We start from the raw sequence: 23,934 nt of genomic DNA, 5'->3' as shown, positions 1-23,934 counted from the left end.
TTGCTGGACCTTATGGTCTCCTGAGGCAAGAACTGCCCACCTCGGCTCCCGCTTCTTCCAGAAACCAGGGCGGGCCCCATCCACAGTGGACCCGTGGCCCAAGGACACCAGGACAAGAGCAGTCCTTCACTTCTGGGAGGAGGGGAGAGTGAGAGTCAGAAAGCCAGGGTGGGCTCTCCCCAGGGATCAGGCTCTCCCAGGGGATCAGGAGGGCCGGCTGCGCCCCCTGCTTTGCCCCTTGTCCTCGGAGGAGGTGCTGTTTCCATCACTCTGCCCACAAGCCCAGGCTGCCACAGCCCCTGCCTGGACCACACAGAGGGGTCCTTGTTCGTGCTGAAAGGGCTGTGTGTTCCTCTCACTGCTGGGCCTCCCCTGTCTCACCTCCCTTCAGCCAAAACACACACAGCCCGTGCATGGCAGCAGACACCCAGCTGCAGCTGAGCGGCAGAAACACCCATCCTGCCGGGGAGATGCCCGCGCCCGCCCGTGTGCCCTGGCATGCCCTGGCCTGGCCGGCCTGCACCCTGTGCATGTAACCACAGTGACGGAGCTGGAGCCCCTGTCTGTGCGGGTTTCTAAAGTGCTCTGAGAGGCAGAATTCTTCTCCAGCTGAGAGCGGAGCGGACGCCCTGGGATTTCCCAGGAAGGCTGCCGAGCTGTCACGGTTCCAAGACTCAGCACGCACATTCCCAGAAAGGCCCTCATAAACCCAACTTCCATCACCTGGGACCGCCCCCCTCACTGACACCCGCCCCCCGTCCCCCCCCCCCCCCTCCATCCCGGAAGAATGGAAGGAGGCTTCTGCGGAAAGGGCCCTCTGTCTGCAGCTTGGGGGGGCTCTATGTGACCTCACGTTTCCCCTCCCAGGGCCAGCACCCCCTCCCTCCCATCCGCCCCCCGCCTCCCCCTGCACCAGGGCAGGGTACTCACATGCGGCTGCTGGGCGGGATCTTGCGGCCATCCCGGAACCAGGTCACCTGCGGTCTGGGGAAGCTGGCGATGCGTGGGGCGTGGATGACAGCGGCTTCTCCGTGTGAGACGCTCTGGTGCTTCTCGCCCTCCTCAAAGCTCCCCATGTCTGCAGGAGGGAAGAGCACACATACGGGTCAGGGGCCGGAGGTCAGCTGCTGGGACTGCTCAGCTCCTGGACTGGGAGTGGTGGCCGTGGAAGGAAGTTGTGGGGCAGCTGGGATGACCAGCCAGGCTCAGGCGATGCCACGTGACCCCATCACCCGGCCCATCACTGGGACATGCCCTGCTTTGTGCTTTGGGGGTCGAGAGCCATTTTTTTCTTTTCTTTTTAGGGCCACACCTGAGGCATATGGAGGTTCCCAGGCCAGGGGTTGAATTGGAGCTGTAGCCGCCAGCCTATACCACAGCCACAGCAACACGGGATCTGAGCTGTGTTTGTGACCTACACCAGAGCTCACAGCAACACCAGATCCCCAACCCACTGACTGAGGCCAGGGATCGAACCCACACCCTCATGGATACTAGTTGGGTTCTTAACCCATTAAGCCACAGTGGGAACTCCGAGAGCCATTACTATCCACGTGTCCATGAATCAATTGATTCATCCAACAACCAGGGGGCACTGGTCATTATTTCAAACAGTTGATGATGGGAAAAAATGCTTGACTTGTCCACAGGCACGTGGCTGGGAAGGAGCGGAGGCAGGATGTGAACTCAAACCTCGGCGTCCAGAGGCAGGCAGAGCTGTCCCTTCTCCTCTGCCCTGCAGTGTGGCAGGGATTTGGGTGTGAGGCGAAGGGCATCTCTGGAGGCCCGTATCTGGGGCGCTTGTTGGGAGGGGAGGGGGTCTCCCTGGAGAGGGTGTGGACCTGCCTTCCTGCCGTGCCTTGGGTGGAGCATGCGAGGCTGCTCGGATGTGGGAACAGAAACATCACGTTGCTCTTTGTAAAGCATGGCCACCCCCCTGGCAGAGAGAGGGCAGCACTGGTCCCAGCTCTGATGTTCCGTCAGCCTGGAGAGGAGCAGAGAGCAGCAGAGATGCAGGCAGGAAAGTTCTGGATGCCCACCGGCCTGCTGGGATCAGGGAGGGCTCTGATTCTAACAGTGGCGGCTTGGAGATGGGTGTGGTGTGGGAAGTGGCGTTTGTACTAACGATCACGACTCCTGAAAATTAATGTACATCCTTGCTACTCAAAGAGTGGTCCATGGACCAGTGCCCTGGGCACTACTTTATCTCTTTCTCTTACACCTGTTAGAAATGCCGAGTCTCGGCACCACCCCACCCCACCCCACCCCACAGACCTACTGAATTAGAATCTGCATTTTAACAAGACTCCCAGTGAAGCGTGTCTATCTCTGAGTGTGAGAAGCAGTTTGCCCTCAAACTTGGCTGTGTGTCAGTGAGTATCACATCCAGAGTTAAAAACTGCTAATGCTGGGGTCTCACCCCCGAACTTCTGATTCCACTGGTACGGGGTGTGGGCTTCCCGTCAGAAACCCCATGTGCAGTAAGGGTCAGACCACTGAAACTGGCTGGCTGCTGCCCACCTGTTTCCTCCTGGACCACGGGGGCTGCGTCCTATGCCACCTGGCCTCCTGCTGTCTTGAGTATTCTTTCCTTCCTTCCTTCCTCCCTTCCTCCCTTTCTTTCTTTCTTGCCACGCCCGTGGCATGTGGAAATTCCTAAGCCAGGGATCAAACCCATGCCTCAGCTGTGACCTGCGCCATAGCTGCGGCAACACCAGATCCTTAATCCACTGCACCACCAGGAAACTTCCTCTTCTGTAACAAGGAGCTAAGAAGAGGGTCTCCCTCATAGGTTAAAGTCAGGATTGTATGAGATAATACATGTATGTATCAGGCTGTATCCACAACAATGGCTGCATCACTATTTATTTCCCATTCAATATGCTTTTCATGCCGTGTGACTGACACGCCTCCCACTGAGAGGTGGGAGCTATGCCCCTCCCCTTGAATCTGGGGGATTTGTGACTATACCAGTAGAATATGCTGGAAGCAATGCCATGTGCCTTTCAAGGCTAGGTCATCAAAAGGATATGGCTTCCACCTGGCTCCCTCTCTCCAGACACGCTTGTTGGGACTCCTGCCGCCATTTTGTAAGGAAGCTCAATCTAGCCCACAAAGAACCAGGAACAGCTCATGTGGAGAGGAACTGAGGTCCCAGAGGACAGCCAGCATCAGCCCTGGACATGTGAATGTACAGGGGTGCCCTCAGATAATTTCAGCCCCCAGCCTTTAAATCTTCTGGCTGAGTCCTCAGTCCTCAAAGAGCAGAGACAAGCTCCATCCCGCCATGCTCCTTCCAGGCTCACAGAATCTGTGAACATAATAAATGACTGTGGTATGCCATTATGTTTGGGGATAATTTGTTATGTAGTCATAGAAACAGGAAGAATATATTAAAGTGCTAAAAACTATATATAATATTTGTACTATTAAAATATGGGAATCCTATACATTTTTCACAGTTTAAACAGCAACCTCTCCAACAAAGATTACCCTATGCCACCCAAGCAGACAAAGAACAAAGACCTGTTCCAGCACTGACCCTACATCAGGTTTTCTTCTAGATGGACTTAACCCACCGTCTTATTTCATCTGCGTAAGAACACAAACAAGCTCAACTTTCATAAATACGCATTTTTTAGTTGTTTACTAATTTCTATTACTTGGCTCTGTCTATAAAAAAATTGCATCAATAAATCACATTGATTTCCATTCTTATAATAATTTTATCTATTTAAAAAACTTTTCACAGAACTCCGAAGATATATTTGAACAATTTAAAGCAATTTCATGGTAATCGTGTTTCTTTCTCCTCTCTCGGGTTTTATTAGCTCCATTTCGTCAGTGAGGAAATGAAAGCTCATGGAGATAGAGTGGCTTATCCAAAGTAAGCAGTTAGGGCTGGGCAGGCCAGCATTCAAACTCAGCCCTCCCTCTGTATTTCCTCCTCGCCTCCTCCATGACTCATCCCCTGCATTAAAATTCTTCATGCACATTCTTTATCTCTTTCTCTTACACCAAAAGTCTCAAGAATCAGTTGTATTCAATTATATTCATGAGCAAATCCCCATAAGACACTGGACCCCCACTCTGCACACAGTAGGTTCTCTCTACATCCACCCAATACTGTCATGCAATGACTCTTCATTGAGTCCCTACTGTGGGCAAGGTAGGCTCTGTAGTAGCTGCTGAAGAAGACCTGGCTCCTGACCTCATGGAGCTTATGTCTGGTTAGGAGGACAGGTAAACAACCCACAAACATTCAGTGATATATTGTGACAACTGTTAGGAAGAAGGAACAGGGTTTTCCTATGAGAGGCAGCATCAAGGGCACCTATTTTAGACTGGGAGGTGGGGTGGGGCTTTTTAAAAGTGGAGACATAATTAAAGGGTAGGTGTTAGCTGTGTGTGTTTGTGGTATGTGGGGTGATAGTGCAGAGGAAAGATAGTGTGGGAAGCCTAGGAGGTGGGAGAAAAGGGCAAGTTAGAGGACATTTAAAAATGCCAATAGAGCAGGGTTGTGGGTTTGTTCATTGGATGGATGGATGGATGGATAACTGGATGAGTGCAAGGAGGGAGAGATGGATGGATGAATGAATAGATGGATGGATAGGTGAATGAATAGATGGATGGATGGATGGATAGATGAATGAATAGGTGGATGGATGGATGGATGGATGGGTGAATAGATGGATAGATAATGAGTAGGTGGATGGATGGATGAATGAATAGATGAATGGATGGTTGGATGAACAGCTGGATGACTGCAGGGATTCATGGATGGACAAATGGAGAGAGGGAGAGAGAGAGGGATGGGTGGATGGATGATTGTAAGCATGCCTGTCTGTACAGCTGGATGAGTGGGGAGATGGATGCGTGGATGGAGGGAGGGAGAACTGTATATATGTATGACTATATGGTGGGATGGATGGATAAAGGAAGGGCGCAGCTGGCCTTGCTCCAAGTTTTGAAGCTGATGCTCTCATCCACCTTTCCATCCCACAATCTCCCCTCACTGTGGCTCTTGGCCCCCAGAACCCCCCCAATTCTCTCCACTCCACTTTGCCAAAAGGGCTTCCTGGGTCTTCTCAGGGACCCAGGGCTCAGGCACATCTGTGCAGAACCACAGCTGCAAAGGGGCTGCTGAGAGGGAGTCCGCTGAGCTAACCAGTGGGCACAATGCTAGAGGAAAGGAGGGCCACACATGATGGGGCTGGGGATCCAAGAAAACTCAAGGTCACTGAGGCAGAAACAGATAAGGGTTGATTTCCTACACTTCCTCTTCCGGGTACACGCTTGTTAACATGCCACGTTATGTCCTGCAATGCTGATCCAACTTTCCCTACAAATGTCCCGAGAGCAGAGCAGTGTGGGCCTGGGGCACCGCTGGCGGTGGCCTAAACACGATCCTTGGTGTCTTTATACCTCAAAAGGTCTTGTTAAGTCTGCCTTCCACTTCCAAATACATTTGCTGCTTTTATTTATTTAAAAACACTTTTTTTTTAAATTATGAAATATGTCATGCCTTAAAAAGAGCAAATATAATTATACGTACAGTTCAAAGAAGTAGAATAGAATGAAAACTCATGTACCCACTAACCGGTTTAAGGAATAGAACACTAACGAGTCTCGTCCCCCTCCCCCTCCACACCCCTCCCTTTGCACCCCCTCCCTCTCCAAAGGTAATTGCCATCTCCAATGCTGCGTCAACCACGCCGTTGCTTTTTCTTTCTTTCTTTCTTGTTTCACCATATGTAGATGCACCTTTCAACAATTTACGGTTAATTTAGTCAATCTCTAAGCCCTTTGGGTTATTTTGTATGTCATTGACTGCAATTTGTTTTTTTTTGTGTGTGTGTATGCAACACTTTTTGGGGGGAGCTCCATCTCCCTTGCTTTGAGTTTAGTCATTTCCATGGTGTAAAGAGATAGCGCAGTGCTGCTGCAGGCTGGCTTTGTTATCAGTGTTTTGCTGCCCTGCTAAGAGCAGGCTCATGTGGGTTTTCTAGCTCATGTGCTGAGGGAATCTCTAGAGGATGGGCCTAAAGGTGGAACTGCCCGTTTGCAGGCTGGGTGCACGTTAATCATTTGAGATAATGCTGAGCTGTTGTCCCAATTTGCACAGATTTGCCAATTCATTGACTTGCCAATTCACCCTCCTACCAGTGGTAAGAGTTTCCATTAACACCTGGTCTTGCCAGACTCTGGTATTTGCCAGTCTGGTGGGCATCGGATGGCACATTATTGTGGTTCCGTTTCCAATGAAATGAACCAAATGAAAATCTTTTGAAAATGTTGCCTCTCTCTCCAATCGGTAAGTATCATGCCTCTGCCCGCAACCATCCTTGACTTCCTCTGCGTCCTGAGTAACACCCAAACTGCCAAACGCATCTCAGAACGTGCCCGCCGGTCCCCGATGCTCCACCACCTCAGCCACACCTCCTTCCATATCTCCACTACGTAATACGCTCAGGGTGAGAAATAAGAAAAATGGGCTCACTGGTGGCATTGGGGGCATCAATCCCAGCCCCACGTGACAACAGGTTTGATGCCCTTGACCCTCCTTTTGTACAGGTGGCTGCCAAGCTGCCTGGTAGAACGGGGAGCAGGCCAGCCCCCCCGCCCGTGAGAGGGGCGGGGGCCCTTGGCCCTGTGGCATGTGGTTGGGTTTGTTGCTGGGGCTGGGGCTTCCCAGGCTGAGCCTACCAACCCGGTGAGGGCTGGGATAGGGGTCAGGGATGTTCTTCAGATGAGGAAGAAATAGAGGCGCCCCTAGGATCGGGTTCTCTTCAGAACACTCTCCCAGCCCTCTGAGCTGTTCAGCCCGCTTGCTGCATGCCAGAAATTTATGGCGACTTCAATAGAAGAAGAGACTGGAGGTGGGGCCAGGAAGGGAGCTGGGGAGGGGGCGGATGTTTTATTGACTTCCCCTTAATTGCTGTAATTAAAAACATGTAAAGGATCCTTCTGTAACGACTTTGCCATTATCATTCGTTGTTAGCACAGCTGCCTTATTAATTTCTCATTAGAACCCGGTTCACAGTCCCTTTGGGGAAGGGGGATGGGAGCTAGGGGTGGGGCCTGCCTGGCCTGATCTCCCCGAAAAAGCCCCAAAGGGCAGCAGTCAGCATGGAACTGGCTGCTTGAACCCTCAGGACAAAAGCCTCCCGCCCTGGGAATCAGAAACTGCCAAGGAGAGAAGATGGGGGTTTGGAGAAGCGGCCGTACCCCACTGGTCCCCAGAACGCTGAGCATCTGTGTGACTGTGTTAAGTGAAACGAAGGGACAGACAGAGGCAGGCGGTCTGTTGGGCGCAAACCTGGGGGAGCTCTAGGACAGGGATACAGGGATGCGGGGATGCGTGAGCCAGGTGCAGGATTTAAGGAGGCGCCCGTGGTCAGGGCAAGGGCAAGGGCACAGTGAGTCCCTGAGAGGGGGCCCCTCCTTAAATGATGCATCACTTGCCTCCCCCAGCCCAGCCCCTGAGAGCAGAGGTGCTGAAGGCAGACAGAATGAGAAAGGTTATGAGTGTTTATTCCAGGACGCTTCCTCTGGCTGGCCTGGCAGAGAAGAAAGCCTATTCCAACACTCGAGTGTTCCCTGGGGCTGGGCATTTATGACGGTCCGGGTGCACAGACTGATGACCCGCTGCGACAGCCTGGCCAGGTAGGCACTCATGTGAGCATTCCTTTATACACACGAGGAAGCGAAGGCACAGAGAAGGTAAGTAACTTGCTCAGGGTCACACAGCTCGGGAGAGATGAGGGGGATGTGAACTCTGGGTTCATGGCTGGGTCTGTGAGTGGGTTGATGGCTCCATCCTAGGGCAGGAGAAGGGAGAAGTACTGGCTGTGGGACCCTGGACTGTCCTTTGACCTGGACTGAGCCTCAGTTTCCCCATCTTGGGATGTGGCTCCCAAGACATGCCTTCCCTCCCCATAAACCTGTCCCAGGGACCCACAGGGGAAAGACATTTGCACAATTGCACTGGAGCAGGGAGTTCTGGAGCTTGGCTGCATCTCCCTAGCATCTCCTTAGGGACCTGGGTGTCCTGCTTGGACCTGTGACTGACTGCTCTGAAGCGTCTTGGGGCTTGTGTTCGCCTTTCCAGGGGGATGGGGGCCGTACTTCCTTCTCTACCTGCACGCCCCTCCCCCCACCCCCCAGGTGCCCAGAGCCCTAAGCTAGTTAGGCTGGGGCTAGAATCCACCCTTTTTCACCCCATCCCCACAAGGGTCATTGCCTGGCTTGAAAGAACCCAGAAGCTGGCTGTTTGCATTTGCTTGCCCCTGCCAACAGCAAAGAAAAAAGGCATGATGGGGTCTAGCTGGCCAGGTGGTGTGAGATGGCACTTATCCTAGGAGGGCAGCATCTACTCGCATGGCTGTTTGAACACAAACTATTTTCTCTTTAAAGACCCTTGATCTTTTTATTCTATTCTATTCTATTCTATTCTATTCTATTCTATTCTATTCTATTCTATTCTATTCTATTCTATTCTATTATTTTATTTTATTTTATTTTTGTCTTTGCCTTTTTTCTAGGGCCGCTCCCTCGGCATATGGAGGTTCCCAGGCTAGGGGTCTAATCGGAGCTGTAGCAGTCGGCCTACACCACAGCCAGAGCAACACAGGATCCAAGCTGCGTCTGTGACCTACACCACAGGTCACAGCAATGCTGGATCCCTAACCCGCTGAGCGAGGCCAGGGATCGAACCTGAAACCTCATGGTTCCTAGTCGGATTCATTAACCACTGAGCCACAACAGGAACTCCTATTTTATTTTGTTTTTTGGCCATACCCATGGCATATGGAAGTTGCTGGGCCAGGGATCAAATCTGAGCTGCAGCTGCAACCTACACCCCTGCTGCGGCAACACCAGATCCTTAACCCACTGTGCCAGGCTGGGGATCGAACCCATACCGCCACAGAGACAATGCTGGATCCTTAACCCACTGCACCACAGCGGGAACTCCTGGACACAAACTACTGCAGTCCAGGGGTGTCTGTCTGATTCTTCTGGACCCCTGACCCCAGTGGAAAACCCCCTTCCACTCAGCATGACCTCATGTTGATTTTTCTCTTCTTCCTCAAGCAGCAGCATGTGGTGAGGCTGGGACTCAGGCGGTCAAGGGTTCAGATCCTGCCTCTGGTGCTTCTTAGCTGTGACTGAGCCGAGTCCCCTCAACCACACTGAGCCTGGGTTTGCTCATCTGGAAATGGGGGTGGGGCTTGCTCTCTGCAGGTTGGGGTGGGGCGGGGATGGGGAGGGTGAGTGCTTTTCTCCCATCAGATGGGAGCTTCTAAGGCTCCCCTAACTCTTTTGCTTTTGGGCCCCAAAGGCTGCAAAGAGCAGTTTCTGCCTGGAAGCTGCAGCTGGTGGTCAGGGAGGGCTGAACCTGGGTCTCCCCATACGGCTCCTGTAACCCCTTCAAGGTGTCCCGAGCTCTCTGCTCGGGGGCCTGTAACCACATTTGCACAGCCCAGTAGTGGCCTGGTGGCCACATGGTGACAATCGTGGTTATGACCATGTCCGTCAGGTGCCTAAGCCCAAGGGGACAGGCAGCTCTGAGAGTCAGGGCAGGAGTGCCCCTATGAGAGGTGGCACAAGGGAGAGTGGCAGCCCACTGCTCTGCATTTGGCCAGGCAACTTTTTTTTTTTTTTATGACCACACCTGCGGCATATGGAGGTTCCCAGGCTAGGGGTCCAATCAGAGCTGTAGCCACCGGCCTACACCACAGCCACAGCAACGCCAGATCTGAGCCACGTCTGCAACCTACACCACAGCTCATGGCAACACTGGATCCTTAACCCACTGAGCGAGGCCAGGGATTGAACCAGCATCCTCCCGGAGACTATCAGGTCCTTAACCTGCTGAGACACAATGAGAACTCCTGACCGCAACTTTTGCTAGAAGTCATTCCCACTCCGTGGCCTGTTTCTTCCTTCTTGAAGGTGCTAATGTAGAAATTCACTGTAGCATTTGCTCCCGCTGACAGCGTGTATTATTTGCGGGCATTGCTAGGCTCATCGGTACATATGAGCTTAAGGAAGGGCAAAGCCTAGGGAGTAGGTGAACCAGACACATGTTACAGCTGAGGAACCGGAGCTGGGGACGGCTCAGAGAGGGTCACTCACTTCCCTGGTGTCGCACAGTGAGGGAAGGCAGAGTCAGGATTTCAGTGGGGTCTGTCTGGCACCAAAGCCCACCCTCTTCCTTAAGCACACAGCCTCTGGTGGTGCTGGGCAGCCTGCCAACGCTGTCAGATACCCTTCCTCCCAACCCGTATCCCCACACAGCATCTCAGCAACTGCAGGGTCCCCAGGCTCCCTCCTGGGTCTGACCCAGGCCTTGCATGTCACTGCTACCTGGGGTCATTCCTGCCAGCATCACCTGGAGTGGTCCGGGACCCATGAACACATACGTGGGGAGGGGGAGCTCAGGGTGCCCTCACCCCCAGGGGTCTGTGCCCGGGCCAGTGGTTAGGGTGTTGGGCAGCTCGTCTCAGCCTCCTCTCATGCCCAGGTCGGTCTGAGCCCTTCTCTGCAGCGTGCGGAATCCCAGGTGCGCCCGGGTCCCTCTGCCCACCATCAGGGCACCTTCTTGCTTGCTCTGCACATGGGCCTGGTCACAAGCCACCCCTCAGCTTGGGGGCAGGAGGATACATGTGGGTGGGGGGACAGGACCCATGTACCTGCCGGCCTGGTTTCCCGGAAGCATCCTCACCTGAGAAGGAACAAGCAGGTGGGGAGGGGGGAGGGGCCCTGGGTCCTGGATCCCCGGCCCAGCCCAGCAAAGAGCACTTCGGCCACACCGACACCGGGTCCCTTCCTTTCTGGGTCTGGTCAACAGAGCCCGCCCAGGGGAGGCTGTCAACTCCTCTCAGGGGCTTTCAACTCCAGAGAGTTCCTATCGTCCTATGTTCCATGGGTCCTGTGAGTCAAAGATTTGGAACAGACACCCCACTTTCCCTGACAATCTAGACTGACTGGTGTCCTAAAAAGCCATTTCCAGCTGCATGTGTGAGCACGCGCGCACGCACACACACACACACACACACACGCACACTCACCTTCACACAGGTGACCAAAGAGGCAGACCAATCCAGACACACACCTTTGCACACACACATGCATGAACCCACACCCACCACTGAGTGTGTGCGCGCGCGCACACACACACACACACACACACACACACACACACAGGCACAGTCTCTCTAGAGGCTGATGCACAGCCACCCCTGCACCGCCGGACTACATGAAGCTCGGTGGGAGTCCTCCCGTGCTGACAGCAGCCCTGATCCATCATTTTAATTCAGGGCTTTTCCGCTCCTCCGAGTAAGGTGAGTGGCCTTTAGTGCTGATTTACGGGACAATCCGTCCTCCACTCCTGATCACGCTTGTTTTCCATAATTATGGTAAACACTTTCTGCCTCACTCGAGGTTGGGTCGGGATTTCTCTGCCCACTTCCCTCTGAGGACTGAGCTCCCTCCTGTACTAAGTCAGAGTCAAGCCCCGGCGGGCCCTGGATGAGAGGGTGTCCTTTTAAAAAAAAAAATTCAGCCTCATTAAGGCTTTCCACACTCCCCTGTAGCCCACTGTGCAACCTTGGCCATTTCCCCATTAAAAATCCTAGCGTGAGACGGCCCACGGTGGGGCTTATTTCTGGCACAGAGCAGCTATATCAGAAGGGGGGGGGGGCAGCGGAAAACCTACCCAGTGTCCTGCCATAATCTATGTGGGAGAAGAATCTGAAAGAGAATGGATGTGTGTACATGTATCACTGAATCGCTTTGCTACACAGCAGAAATTGTCATAACCTCGTAAAGCAGCTATGCTTCAATAAAACGTTTAAAAAATGAAGAAAAAAGAAGAATGGGGGGCAGGTCTGGGAGGGGACATGGTGTTGATGGGTGCCCTGGCCCCCGGGAGGCCCCTGGGTTCTTCTGAAGCTTCTCTTTCTCCTTCCATCTGAAGAAGGCCCCCTGGGGCTCAGTGGCAATGGGGGAAGGCTATGGCCCCAAAGGCTCAGTGGGGTCTCTTACTTTACCCTCTGTGTGCCTGGCCCTCTCGGGAATTCTGACTTGTCACTGCCCCAATCCCTCTTAGAGTTATGGGCCCCTGAAACTGTAGGGACCCCCGTGCTTTTATTACTCCAGGGCTGAGCCAGCTGGAGGATGGAAAAGTCAAGGCCATGAGGGAGGTGGGGCAATCACCAAGAAGACCCCGGGAGGTCTGCCATTACAAAGATCCCCCAAGTTTAAGGCCAACCCTAGAGACCTTTGAAGCAGGTGACAGGGCCTCCTTTTCCAAAAGGAAGCAGCTGGTCCTATCTAAAGAGTGTGAACCCAGAGTCGGCAGAGGTGTGTGTCACTTGTCAGTGGTGTGGCCTGAAAAGTTCCGGTCACCTCTTGGGGCCTTGGTTCTATCAACTTTAAGTTGATGGCACTGGCCCGGGTGGCAGGAAGGGCCACTGTTAACACCCAGTGAGCAGGGAACCAGTGATCATGGAACCGATGGGCATGGAACCAATGAGCATGGGACCAACAGGCATGGAACCAGTGATCATGGGACCAATGAGCAGCGAACCAGTGGGCATAGAACCAGTGGGCATGGAACCAGTGGGCATGGAACCAATGAGCAGGGAACCAGTGATCATGGAACCAATGGGCATGGAACCAGTGGGCATGGAACCAATGAGCAGGGAACCAATGGGCATGGAACCAATGGGTATGGAACAAGTAAGCACAGAACCAATGGACATGGAACCAATGGGCACAGGACCAATGAGCACTGAACCAATGAGCAGGGAACCAATTGGCATGGGACCAATGGGCATGGAATCAATGGGTATGGAACCAACGAGCACAGAACCAATGAGCACGGAACCAATGGGCATGGAACCAGTGATGTTGGAACCAACGAGAGTGAAACCAATGGTCACGGAAAGCCGTGGCTGGGATTTGGCTCTATCTGGCACGTGGCTGGTGGGTGAGGACTCTGCAGACCCTCTCCTGCTTCACGATCGGCCCCATCCTGCCCTGCCCCCGCCCGCCTGTTGTACTCACAGGCCACTTGGACCTCCGTTTGTCGCTGCAGCAGGGCCCCCATCCGGTTACGCACGATGCAGCGGTAGAAGCCAGCATGGGTGCGGTCCAGGCTGGTGATCATGTACCTACGGGAAGAGGAGACAGCCCGTGAGCTAGTCAGTGGGCAGCAGTAGGAAGGCAGAGGTCAAGCCGGGGTCAGAGAGCAGAGGTTGCCACATCACCCTCTTCCATAAGGAAGGGTGCCAGAAAGCTCTTGACTCTTGGCTGTGTCAGGGGATCACAGAACGGTCCGCATCCCTAGGAAGGTCCCTCCCAAAGGCTTTTGCTCAGGTGCCCAGGAAGGAACCCGCACTCTGCCAAGCATGGGAGGTATTATGCTGGAGCCCTTGACCCTGGCTGTGACCACCCTCCCAGGACTGTGTGGGGTCTGTTGGAGGTCACTGTCCACCCCCTGCCTGTGACTTGGATGACTGAGAAAGGTGGGGGCATTTCACTTTAGCCGGGCCCAGGACTAACTTAAATGGATGGAGGTGACTGAGGCAGGGAAGTTTACATGCTTCCCCCAATGCCTTGCATCCTCCATCATTATAGCTTCGTGAACGGAAAACGCAAAGCCTCTGGGCAGGGCAGGTTGGCTTTCTGTACATGTGGGCTCTGGGGCCAGGATGCAGGAACCCAGGTAGGCCCCAGGGGATCCAGCTTTGGGAGCATGTCACTGGCCCCCAAAGTGGCAGAGGCTGGTGTTGGGGGACAGGCAGCTGGAGGGCTGGCATGTGCTATGCTGCCCAGGCTGAGAGGATGGAGGAGGCCAGGCTGGGTCACTGAGAGAAGCTTCTGGCAGAGGGACCGGGTGGGTGGTGGGTGCTCCCCGGGATGGAGGGGGCTAGTTCCCCTGGCACCCACCCCATGATCACCTTTCTGACCCCTGGGCAGTGAAGGGTCCAACAGGGACCTCAGAGGATCCAGGGGATTGTGCCTAGGATATAACTCTCCATCGCTGGTGCCCTAGGGTTTGCCCAGCTGACCTGGTGGTCAAGTTCAATGCCGCCTGCTCCTAGGCTCTGCTGACCTTGGGACAGAGTCCCCTTATTCCTAGGAGCTGCCAAATTTGCTTCTACATGAGCTCTGGCCAGTGTCTATTATATTAGCATCATCATCTCACAATGATGAAACGGCTACCACTTTCTGAGCACCGTCTATGCTCCAAATGCTGGACTGAGCACGTCATTCATTCCTTCACTCCGCCCAGCAGCTCTCAGGCTGTTGGATAGCAAGGGCCAGTAACACTTCAAAAAAAAAAAAAAAATGGGGCCAGACCTGAGACTGTCAACCTCTTCCTTGGCCAAGTAAGACCATTAAAACCGACCAGGCAAAAAACAAAACAGGCAGGAGTTCCCCTCGTGGCGCAGTGGTTAACAAATCTGACTAGGAACCATGAGGTTGTAGGTTCGATCCCTGGCCTTGCTCAGTGGGTTAAGGATCTGATATTGCTGCGAGCTGTGGTGTAGGTTGCAGACGCAGCTCGGATCCCGCGTTGCTGTGGTTCTGGCATAGGCTGGTGGCTACAGCTCTGATTAGACCCCTAGCCTGGGAACCTCCACATGCTGTGGGAGTGGCCCTAGAAAAGACAAAAAACAAAACAAAACAAAAAAACAGGTAAACCATCGAGCAAATGCAGCAGCAGCAGCAACAACAAAACGATACAGGCCGGGAGAGAAAAAGAAATAGAAATGGTCAATATTGTATTTAAAAAGGACATTTGGGAGATCACACACACAAAAAAAGACATGTGATCTCAGCAGAAAAGCCATTTTAATATAATTTAAAGTGAAATTGTATGCCATGCTCACTATGCTCGCTTCACTTTTCTCGTTTGATATGGATGGATGCAAATTCATGGGTCTGAATATGAGAGTCTCTCACTTAACCTCCCTGCTAATCCTATGGAGGCGACACTTTCACAGGCCCCTCATTCTAGACGGAGGAAACTGGGGTTCAGAGATGTCTCGTCATTGACCTGTGGTCTCACAGGCAGTAAGGGACAAGGACAGGGTCCCACAGAGCCTTGCTGATGCCTAACCAGCTCAACACTGACACTGTACCCCAAAGAGCCCCACCTTCCATCCTGGGACTACCCGTGCCCCAGACTCTCAGGGGGGTGTGTACACAGCCCGCACCGACTGTGCAGCATTATCCAGAACCTTCTGGCCGTCCAGGTCTCTTATCTCTGCCACCGGCTGCAGCTCTGATCTGCCGCTGGCTCCTGGGCACAGCGAGATGAGGAGGAGATAGGGGGCCTCCACGAACTGGCAAATTCCCTGCTCTCCCTCTATACCTTCCTCCAGCCCATTTCTCTTGCTTCGGCCCCATCACTCCCTCGGGGGTGGGGAAAGCTTGGGGGAAGCTGTCTGGTCTGAAATGTGATGGGGTGACCCGAGAGAGAAGATGGAAGGGGAGATTGGCTGGAAAAGCTCTCTATCTTTGAAAATGGAATCAGATATTATTAAAAAACACCAGAGAGAGGAAAATGAACAGAAATGGCCAAACTCACAAAAAGATGCTCAGCCTCTGTCACCATGAAAGAAAGTCCAATAAAAACAAGACCATATTCACATACCCGACTGCCAAAGATTTTCTTGTACAATTACACCCACAGCAAGAGCGAGAGGGAGGGGGGCTGATCTTAGATCACTTGGTGAAAGCGCAAACTGGTCCAGCCTTTGGGGCAAAAATCTATCAAAATAAGAATAGTCAGGGAGGAGTTCTCATTGTGGCTCAGTGGGTTAAGAACCTGATGCAGTCTCCATGAGGATGCGGGTTGATCCCTGGCCTCGCTCAGTTGGTTAAGGATCAGGCAATGCTGTAAGCTGTGGTGTAGGTCACAGATGGGGCTCAGATCCCATGTGGCTGTGGCTGTGGCAAAGGCCGGCAGCTGCAGCTCCAATTCAACCCCTAGCCTGAGAACTTCCATATGCCACAGGTTCAGTCATATAAAGAAAAAAAGAAGAGTCAAGGAGTTCCCTGGTGGTATAGCGGTTAAAGATCTGGCACTGTCACTTCTGTGGCGTGGGCTGGATCCTAGAACCTCCGTGGGCATGGTTAAAAAAATAATGAAAATTAAAATAAATATATTGATTGATCAAAAAGAATAGTCAAGTCTTTTGATGCCGAGGCTGCACTCCAGGGAGCTGGTCTTTGAGATGTACTTGTAAAAATGTGGGGGAAAACAGGTGGAAAGCTGTTCACAGTGGCTTTGCTTGTAGAGGCAGACACAAAAACTAGAAGCAGCGTAAACATCCATCAAAAATTGAGCTGAATCAATGAATGATGCTGCGGCCACAGCATGAACAAGGAACACCTGCATAGGATGAGCTAGAACGGTCTCCAAGATGCATAAAGCATGGAGAGGAAGTCGAAGCCGGAGAAGGGGGGATGTTTATGGAAATAAAAGCATGACGAAGCAAGAGGTTAAACAATATCACAGCCAAAATTTTAGGCACGAGAACAATCACATTCTTATCACTTAATAAGTTGTTATTGATACAAGCTACCAAACCCTTTGTCCAACTGGCCCAATAAAAAGAATTTGAGTTTGTGAGCAAAAAAAAAATTAAAAAAACAACAAAAAGCTCAAAGAATAGTGTAAATGGTGTGATACCAAGGGGCGAAGGGAGCGAATGGTATATATTTGTTTCTATTTGCACACACGTAACCACATGTACATGCATTTTTTCAGGATGGATATTCCCAAACACGTCATGATCTTTTGGGAGAGATACTGGGGACACAGAGAGGGGGCAACTTCTACTTTTCGATTTTATGTCTTTCTATGCCACCAGAATGTTCTTTATCGTAAGCATATATTGCTTTTGCTTTTAAAATAAAATTTAAAAATGCACTTTGAGCATATAACTTCAGTATATATTATCAAAAAGACACCAGGGACTCTTTGCATCTGTGTTTGTCTGCCGATGTCAGCAACGTGGTGAAATTTCAACTTTAATAAAAGTAGATTTCTTCTCTTTCTTTCTTGCTCTCTCCCTTTCTCTCTCTCTCTCTCTCTCTCTCTCTCTCTCTCTCCCTCTGTCTCTCTCTTTCTTTCTTTGCCGTGCCAGCAACATGTGGAAGTTCCCAGGCTAGGGATCAAACCTGCACACAGCAGCAACCCAGGCCACTGCAGTGACAATGCTGGATCCTTAACCTGCTGAGCCAGCAGGGAACTCCATAAAAGCAGATTTCTGCAGAAAACTCTACGTTCATCTGCTTCAGCCAGGAAGCCCCAGGCCCCACCTGGGGCCTTGTGGAAGGCCAGCTGGCTGCAGGCCGGCCCCTCTCCAGAGCCAGCAGAGGAGGGCTGGCTCTGGGCCTCCCCTTAGCCTCCACTGCGGGGACAGCGGGTGCTCCTTGGCCGGGCAGAGTGCGGGATGCAGCCCTTCTCCCCATCTGGTGTTCCCCGGCCTGGGAGACCCACTTCTGGCTTGCAGGCAACATTATTTAAAGTAACAGTTCCGCTTGCTGCCTTTCCTACCAGGGAAACTCGCTTCACTCCAACCAAATTGCCTCCCAGGCAGGTGGAAGGGGCCGTTGGCCTGCATCTCGGTGTGCAAATCCAGCGCTGTCAGCATCGCCAGCATCCGTGATAATGACAGTAACAGCTTCCTCCTGGGCCCTCAGGACGCACAGCCTACAGCTCTCTCCCGCCCCACCCACCTGTGGCTGCAGGCCTGGCAGGGAACTGGATGAGCTCTGGGGATGGACGAAATGCCCTCTGCAGGAGGGTGCACACCTGACTGGTCAAGACAGAGCCTGGCATTGGAGAGAGTGCCAGGGCTTCTGACATAGGGAAAATTAGGCTTGACTTTCCCTTCTGTGCTTTCTTAGAGGAGTGTGGCCTGGGCAAGTTATGGGACCTTGCAAGCCTCCATTTTACCACCTATAAAATGGGGACAATAATGGCTGTTTAAACATTTTTCTCTGGCTGGGGTCAGATCTGAGCCGCAGTTGCGACCTTTGCTGCAGCTGCAGCAACGCTGGATCCTTAACCCTCTGTGCCAGGCAGGGGATCGAATCTGTATGTCAGGGCTCAAGAGACACAGCCAATCCCACTCTGCCACAGCAGAACTCCTAAAACTTAACATTTTAATTTATTTTACCTCTTTTTTTTGGCCGTACCTGTGGCATGAGAATGTTCCCAGGCCAGGGATGGAATCTGTGCTACAGCAGAGACCTAGCCACAGCAGTGACAATGCTGAACCTTTAACCCACTGAGCCACCAGGGAACTGTTTTTTTTTTTTTCAAAATTGAAGTATAGTTACTATACAATATTACATGTCACAGGCGTACGATAGAGTGACTCACAGTTTTTAAAGCTTATACTCCATTTACAGTTATTATAAAATATTGGCTCCATTCCTCGTGTTGTACAATAGATCCTTGTAGCTTATGTTATACCTAATAGTTTGTACCTCTTACTCTCCTACCCCTATATTGCCCCTCCCCGCTTCCCCACTAGCAACCAGGAGTTTTGTTCTCTGGAGCTGTGAGTCTGTTTTTTGCTATATTCACTAGTTTGTTGTGTTCTTTAGATTCCACATATAAATGATACCATTAGTAATTGTCTTTCTATGCCTGACTTATTTCACATAGCATAACACCCTCCAAGTCCATCCATGTTGCTGCAAATGGCAAAAATTTTCATTCTTTTTCATGGCTGTGTAGTATTCCATTATATATATAGCTATCTCACATATCCTCTCTCCATTCATCTATTGATGGACACTTAGGTTATTTCAATCATGCCCGTCTTTGATGGGAGCCCTGGACTTGCAAGCCTGGCCCACGGCAGGTGTTACACAAATGTTTGTCACATGAGGAAGGACATGTATGAGTCACTGGTGGAGAGTGGAAGGTACTTGAGTGAGGTGGAAAGTTCAGAGAGAAGGACGAAGAGGGTGTGGAAGGACCCTGCTCCCTACCTGAGTGAGTGGCTCTGGGCTAAGTATCAGGGGAGCACAGATTTCCTGGCCTGGCAAATGCTTCACTACACCCCATGGACATGAACCCCAACCATCCCCAGCCACCAATGAAGGATTTGCCACCTCCCTTGGTCGTTTCATCCTTCCCACTGGTGGAGGGGTCTTCACCTCTGTCCCTAAGCCGCCAGCAGACTGTGTCCTCTTGCCCTCTCCCCTTGGGGACTCTGGGGACAGCAAGGGAATGACCCCTTCCCTTCCCAAATCTGTCCCCTCAGCCCCTTGAACCTGGTGAGCCTCTCTTCCGTCAGCCTGAGCTCCAGCCTCTTGGTCACCTCTGTCTAGATCCTCATCCTGGCTGACCTGTCATCTCCTTCTCCATCCAATGAGGGACAGTCTCAGGGGCGTGGCTCCAGGGGCTGGGAACACCTGGACTCACCTGCCTCTAGACCCCTGCAAAGTGCTGCTTATTTACCGATTTCTTATGGGACATATACTCCCAGGATTCAAAATTCAAAGAACAAGAGAGAAACTACACAGTACGCATCTCTCCCATCCCAGCTGCCTGGTCATGTCTCACCTCCAACACACACACACACACACACACACACGCACACACACATGCACACGCACAGAGGAAACCACTGCTACCATTTCTTGAGTACCCTCTCAGAATTTCTTAGGCAACTGTGAGGAAATGCGAATTTATAATCCCTCCCCCTTTCAGCAGGAGACACGGCCTCCTGGACCCTGGACGTGCTGTCCTGCTCCCTGCTTCGTGCACATGACACGATGTCTTGAGACCCTCCCACAACTGCACTTAGAGCTTCCGCAGGCTCTTGACACTGCAGAGCAGCCAGGAATCTCCCGGATGGGAGCAGCTTGCCTCGCTCCCCTTAGACGGTCAAAGGGAGCAGGTCTCCAGGGGTTAGAGAGTCATGGGGGCTGGCCTCGGGGCTGGGGTGGAAAGAAAGGAAGACACACAAGAATCCACACTGTCCATTTTGCCCCATCACAGAGGGTCCTGATTTAACCCGCGGGACCTGGGCAGCGAGGTCCACTCCTCCTAGAGGAAGGGCTGGGCTCAGGGCGGAAGGCACGTGGCCACAAGGCGGGGGGACAGAGAATCAGGTTTTTAGAGACACAAGCTGGACAGGGGAGAAATAACCACCTGAAAATGCGGCGTCTTCTCCAGCACTCGGGGAAACACACAATGCCCTTTTTGGCTCGAGTCCTTGAGTGTCACAGTTGATATTTAAAATGATTCTTACTCACATTAAATAAGATATTTCAATTCCACAAAGCTGTCAGGAGCTGATGCGGACACCAGAAATAATAGGCACGCTCTCCTTGTGTTGTCCTCGCTTGTAAATCAGAAGCCAGGGATGCACGTGTGATGCTCACACGGGGGGAAGGGTGTGTGCGCACCCAGGTCCCGCGGGTTACGTCAGGACCCAGTGCACACTCGCGCATGCTCACATTCGTGCCCACGTGTACATGTTGGGGACACACACTTGTGCAACCCACACCCACACCCTCACAGTAGACGTGTGTACTCAGCACACACGTGTACACACACATGTGTGCACACACTCATTTCTGCCCACGTGCACATATGCTCACACAGGCACACACCTGTGCACACACACAGTATTCACACTCACGCACACACCTGCGCACACACCAACACACATAAATGCACGCTCGTTCACTCCTGCAAACACCCCCCCCACTCCTGCGCACACAGGCAACACCCCTGGGGGGACACAGATTCCTGGCCACTCCCACCCAAGGTCACCAGGTCCACCTGCCTTTACAGCCCCCTCACCCCCTGCCCTGTGCCACCCCATTGCGATGTGCTCAGGAGAGGGACCAAGCTCAGGCTGGTCCCCTTCCACCCAAGCCACACCATCCAGGGTCCGAGATTCCTGACACACTGGCCCCTTGGCTGGTCCCAGGGCTTTTTCCTCCAACGGCCCTGTGTGGAGGGGGAGGCAGGCAAAAGAGGGGCGGCACTGAGGTTTTGGGAGCAGAGCTCCCCCAGCCTCTCCCCCCCCCCGCCCACCTCTGGCTCCGTGGCCGAGGTGTGAGCTCTCACCTGCCAGGCCTCTGCTCCATCAGGGGACTGTGCTGGGATGGGGTGGGAGGTGTCAGCGGGAGCCCCCTGCAAGCGTTGCTGTAGGTGCCTTGTGGACGGCAGCGGCGGGGGCGGGGGGGGGGGGGCGCCCAGGCAGCGGCAGCAGAGCTCCAGGGACCCAGGCCTCCTCCCCTCTTCCCGCGGGCTTTCGGGAACCGCCGAGGCGCCCACTTCAGGGCGTGTCTGTGCTCATGTGGGCGTGTCCTCAGACACCTGGGCCACACACGTGCCCCCCATCTACAGCAGGGGGACAGCTCTGTAGGTGGTGACAGGCTGGAAATGGACCCCATCTTGTGGGGTTGCTTTTGCAAAGATTTTGCAGGAACGAAGGCAACACCATCCAGGGTGATTTAAAGGGGAAAGTACAGGCACCAGGAGATAAATGATAAAAATAATGGGCCATTGCACCGTGAGCGCAACGATTAGCAGGATAAGAACCGCCTCTGTTCGGAGGGCTCTCCCGCTCATCCACTCAGGTCACCTCTCAATGTGGTAGGAGCGCCGCGTTGACCGAATTCTCAGCGTACAGACAGGGCCCAGGGTGATGGAGAAAGTGGCCCACAGGTCACACAGCTAGTGAGCTCCTAGGCACGGGCCACACAGAGAGCAGACGCGTCTCAACCGGACACAAACCAAGCAGCCTGGGGTCTCTCCGTCTTGGGCTCTGCTTTGAAGCAGGATCGTTTTGGTGGCCTACATCCTCCGCCTCACACACAGACCGCGGACGGTGGGGGGACAGAGGCGTTTCTGAGCCGGGCCTGAGAAGTTGGTCTGGAGCCCCTTAAAGAGGATGCAGTTGCTAAGAGTAATAGCCTAGGGACCGTGGGGACCCCGGGGGAGGGGGCCCGGCTGCTCAGAAAACTCTTTAGCCAGACTTTGGGTTTCAGAAGGTGGTCAGGTGTGAGGCGGATCAGGAATGGAAATAAACTGTTGTGTGGGTGGCCCCTGGGGCGTGGGGGTCTCCCCTTGGGCTTCAGCCTGAGGATCCCGAACTCAGGGGGATGCGGGGGCGGGAGAGGGAGGCAGAGACAGAGACACAGAGAGACACAGGGAGGGGAGACAGGGAGAGAGACAGGGACAGAAAGAGACAGAGACACAGGGAGGGGAGACAAAGAGAAATACAGAGACAGAAAAAGACAGAGACACGGGGGGCAGGGGGAGACCAAGACAGAGAGAGGCTGCGGCACAGAGACACAGGGAGAGGAGGCAGAGAGACAGAGAGAGGCAGGGAGGGGGAGAGAAGAGAGAGGCGAACCCCGCGACCCCCAGGAGGGACTAGATGGGGCCTGGGGAGGATGGTGTAGGAAAACCCTCGGTGGGGACCGTGGGGGCTGGCAGGGCAAATCAGGAACCGTGATTTCTGGTCTGCTATTTTAAGCGGTTTCCACCCAGTGTTGTCATTCTCCTCCTACGCCTTCAGTAAGAGTCTTTTCCGCGCACGACCAGCCTCTGCTAGTGGTGCTTTGGGGAAGGAAGGGAGCCCCCCTGTGCTCCCGCCCAAGGAGGGGGGGTCTGGAGGCTGCAGCCTCGGGGGAGGGGCATCAGGTGAGGCTTGGGGGAGGCAACACCATCCTCAGAATCCTGGGACGGCACAGGGGGCCCTGGTCTCATCCCCAAGCACAGTGAGGACTCGTGGACAGGAAAGAAGGCGGTGGGGGGATGCTTGGGCCCAGGGGGTGCCCCCCATCCCCAGGAGACTGCAGGGTGGATGGAGGGCAGTGGATGGAATGGGGAGGAGCCCCTGCCTCTGATGACAGATGCTGGGTCCAAGATGCGGGTCTGTGCACCTTTCAGGCCTCAACGCATCTGCACAGGCAGATGGGTGGCCGGAATTTGCGAGCTCGGGGTCCCCTGGCCACGGTGCAGGTAAGGAGTGGAGATGCGGGGGCAGTGACTTGTTCATACACAGGTGTTTGCAGTGCCCGCAGCATCCAGGGGGCCACCGGAAATCCGATTCATGGAGACTCCACCCCCAGGGAGTGCAAAGCTCCCCTGTGGCTCCAACGCTACCAGACGTCTGGCAGTTTCCAACGAAAACCAGCCACCGTCACCTGGCCACGTGCTGCTCCTCAGCCCACAGGGCCCTTCTCTGCTTTCAGCCAGGCTGTTGCCTCTGGGAAGCTTTCTCGACTCTCCTCTGGGCTGGGTCAAGGTTCCACCTACCGGACCTGGTGCGTCTGTCCCCGTTCCATTTAATGTCCCACGCACGTGTACACGTGTCCCTGAGGCCAGCCCTGCAGGCGGTCCCGCGCTCCCCCAGCTTCACATCTAGGATAATACATGCTTCGGGGAACACTCTCTCTCTCCCTTTTGTTCTCTTGTTCTACCCAGTTATGTGGAGGGTCTCTTGCCCTGTTTGGAGACCTGAGGTCTTCTGCCAGCGTTCAGTAGATGCTCTATGCGAATCACTCTACATGCAGATGGGTTTTTTTTTTTTTAAATGTGTTTGTGGGAGAGGAGCGCCAGGTCTATGCCTCCGCCATCCAGATCGTCTCTCTCAGCGAACACTCGGGACGAGTGAATGAAACAGCCAGTGTGGACGGTCCAATCACGCTCCCCGAAGGTGTCCGCATCTTACTGCTCAAAGCCCGGGGGTATCTGACTCTGCAAGGTCCAATGGTTAAACTGGGTGCCCCCCCCCAAAGATAAGGTGACGTCCAGCGCCTAGTGCCTGTGAATGTGACCTCATCTAGAAATAGGGGCTTAGCAGGTGTGATCAAGTTCACATGAGGTCATTAGGGTGGACCTTGTTCCAGTACGAATGGCGGCCT

The 23,934-nt window shown here is 53.4% G+C and overlaps 1 protein-coding gene across 2 annotated transcripts in view; it reads right to left on the bottom strand.

The window, feature by feature from the left end:
- The window catches only part of SDK2 (sidekick cell adhesion molecule 2), a 287,007-nt gene that overhangs the window by 107,022 nt on the left and 156,051 nt on the right, over nucleotides 1-23,934 (bottom strand). For both annotated transcript variants that reach the window (XM_047756656.1, XM_047756657.1), the window contains exons 3-4: nucleotides 13,072-13,178; nucleotides 931-1,078 (exon numbers count right to left, since the gene is read on the bottom strand). In XM_047756656.1, the coding sequence (XP_047612612.1) occupies nucleotides 931-1,078; nucleotides 13,072-13,178 (255 nt within the window). The remainder of the gene's footprint in view (nucleotides 1-930; nucleotides 1,079-13,071; nucleotides 13,179-23,934) is intronic.

The sequence above is a fragment of the Phacochoerus africanus genome, chromosome 14 (assembly GCF_016906955.1).
Source record: "Phacochoerus africanus isolate WHEZ1 chromosome 14, ROS_Pafr_v1, whole genome shotgun sequence".
NCBI classification, from domain to species: Eukaryota; Metazoa; Chordata; class Mammalia; order Artiodactyla; family Suidae; genus Phacochoerus; species Phacochoerus africanus.
The sequence above is the reverse complement of the archived record's forward strand: the minus strand, read 5'-3'. Positions and strand labels throughout refer to the sequence as shown.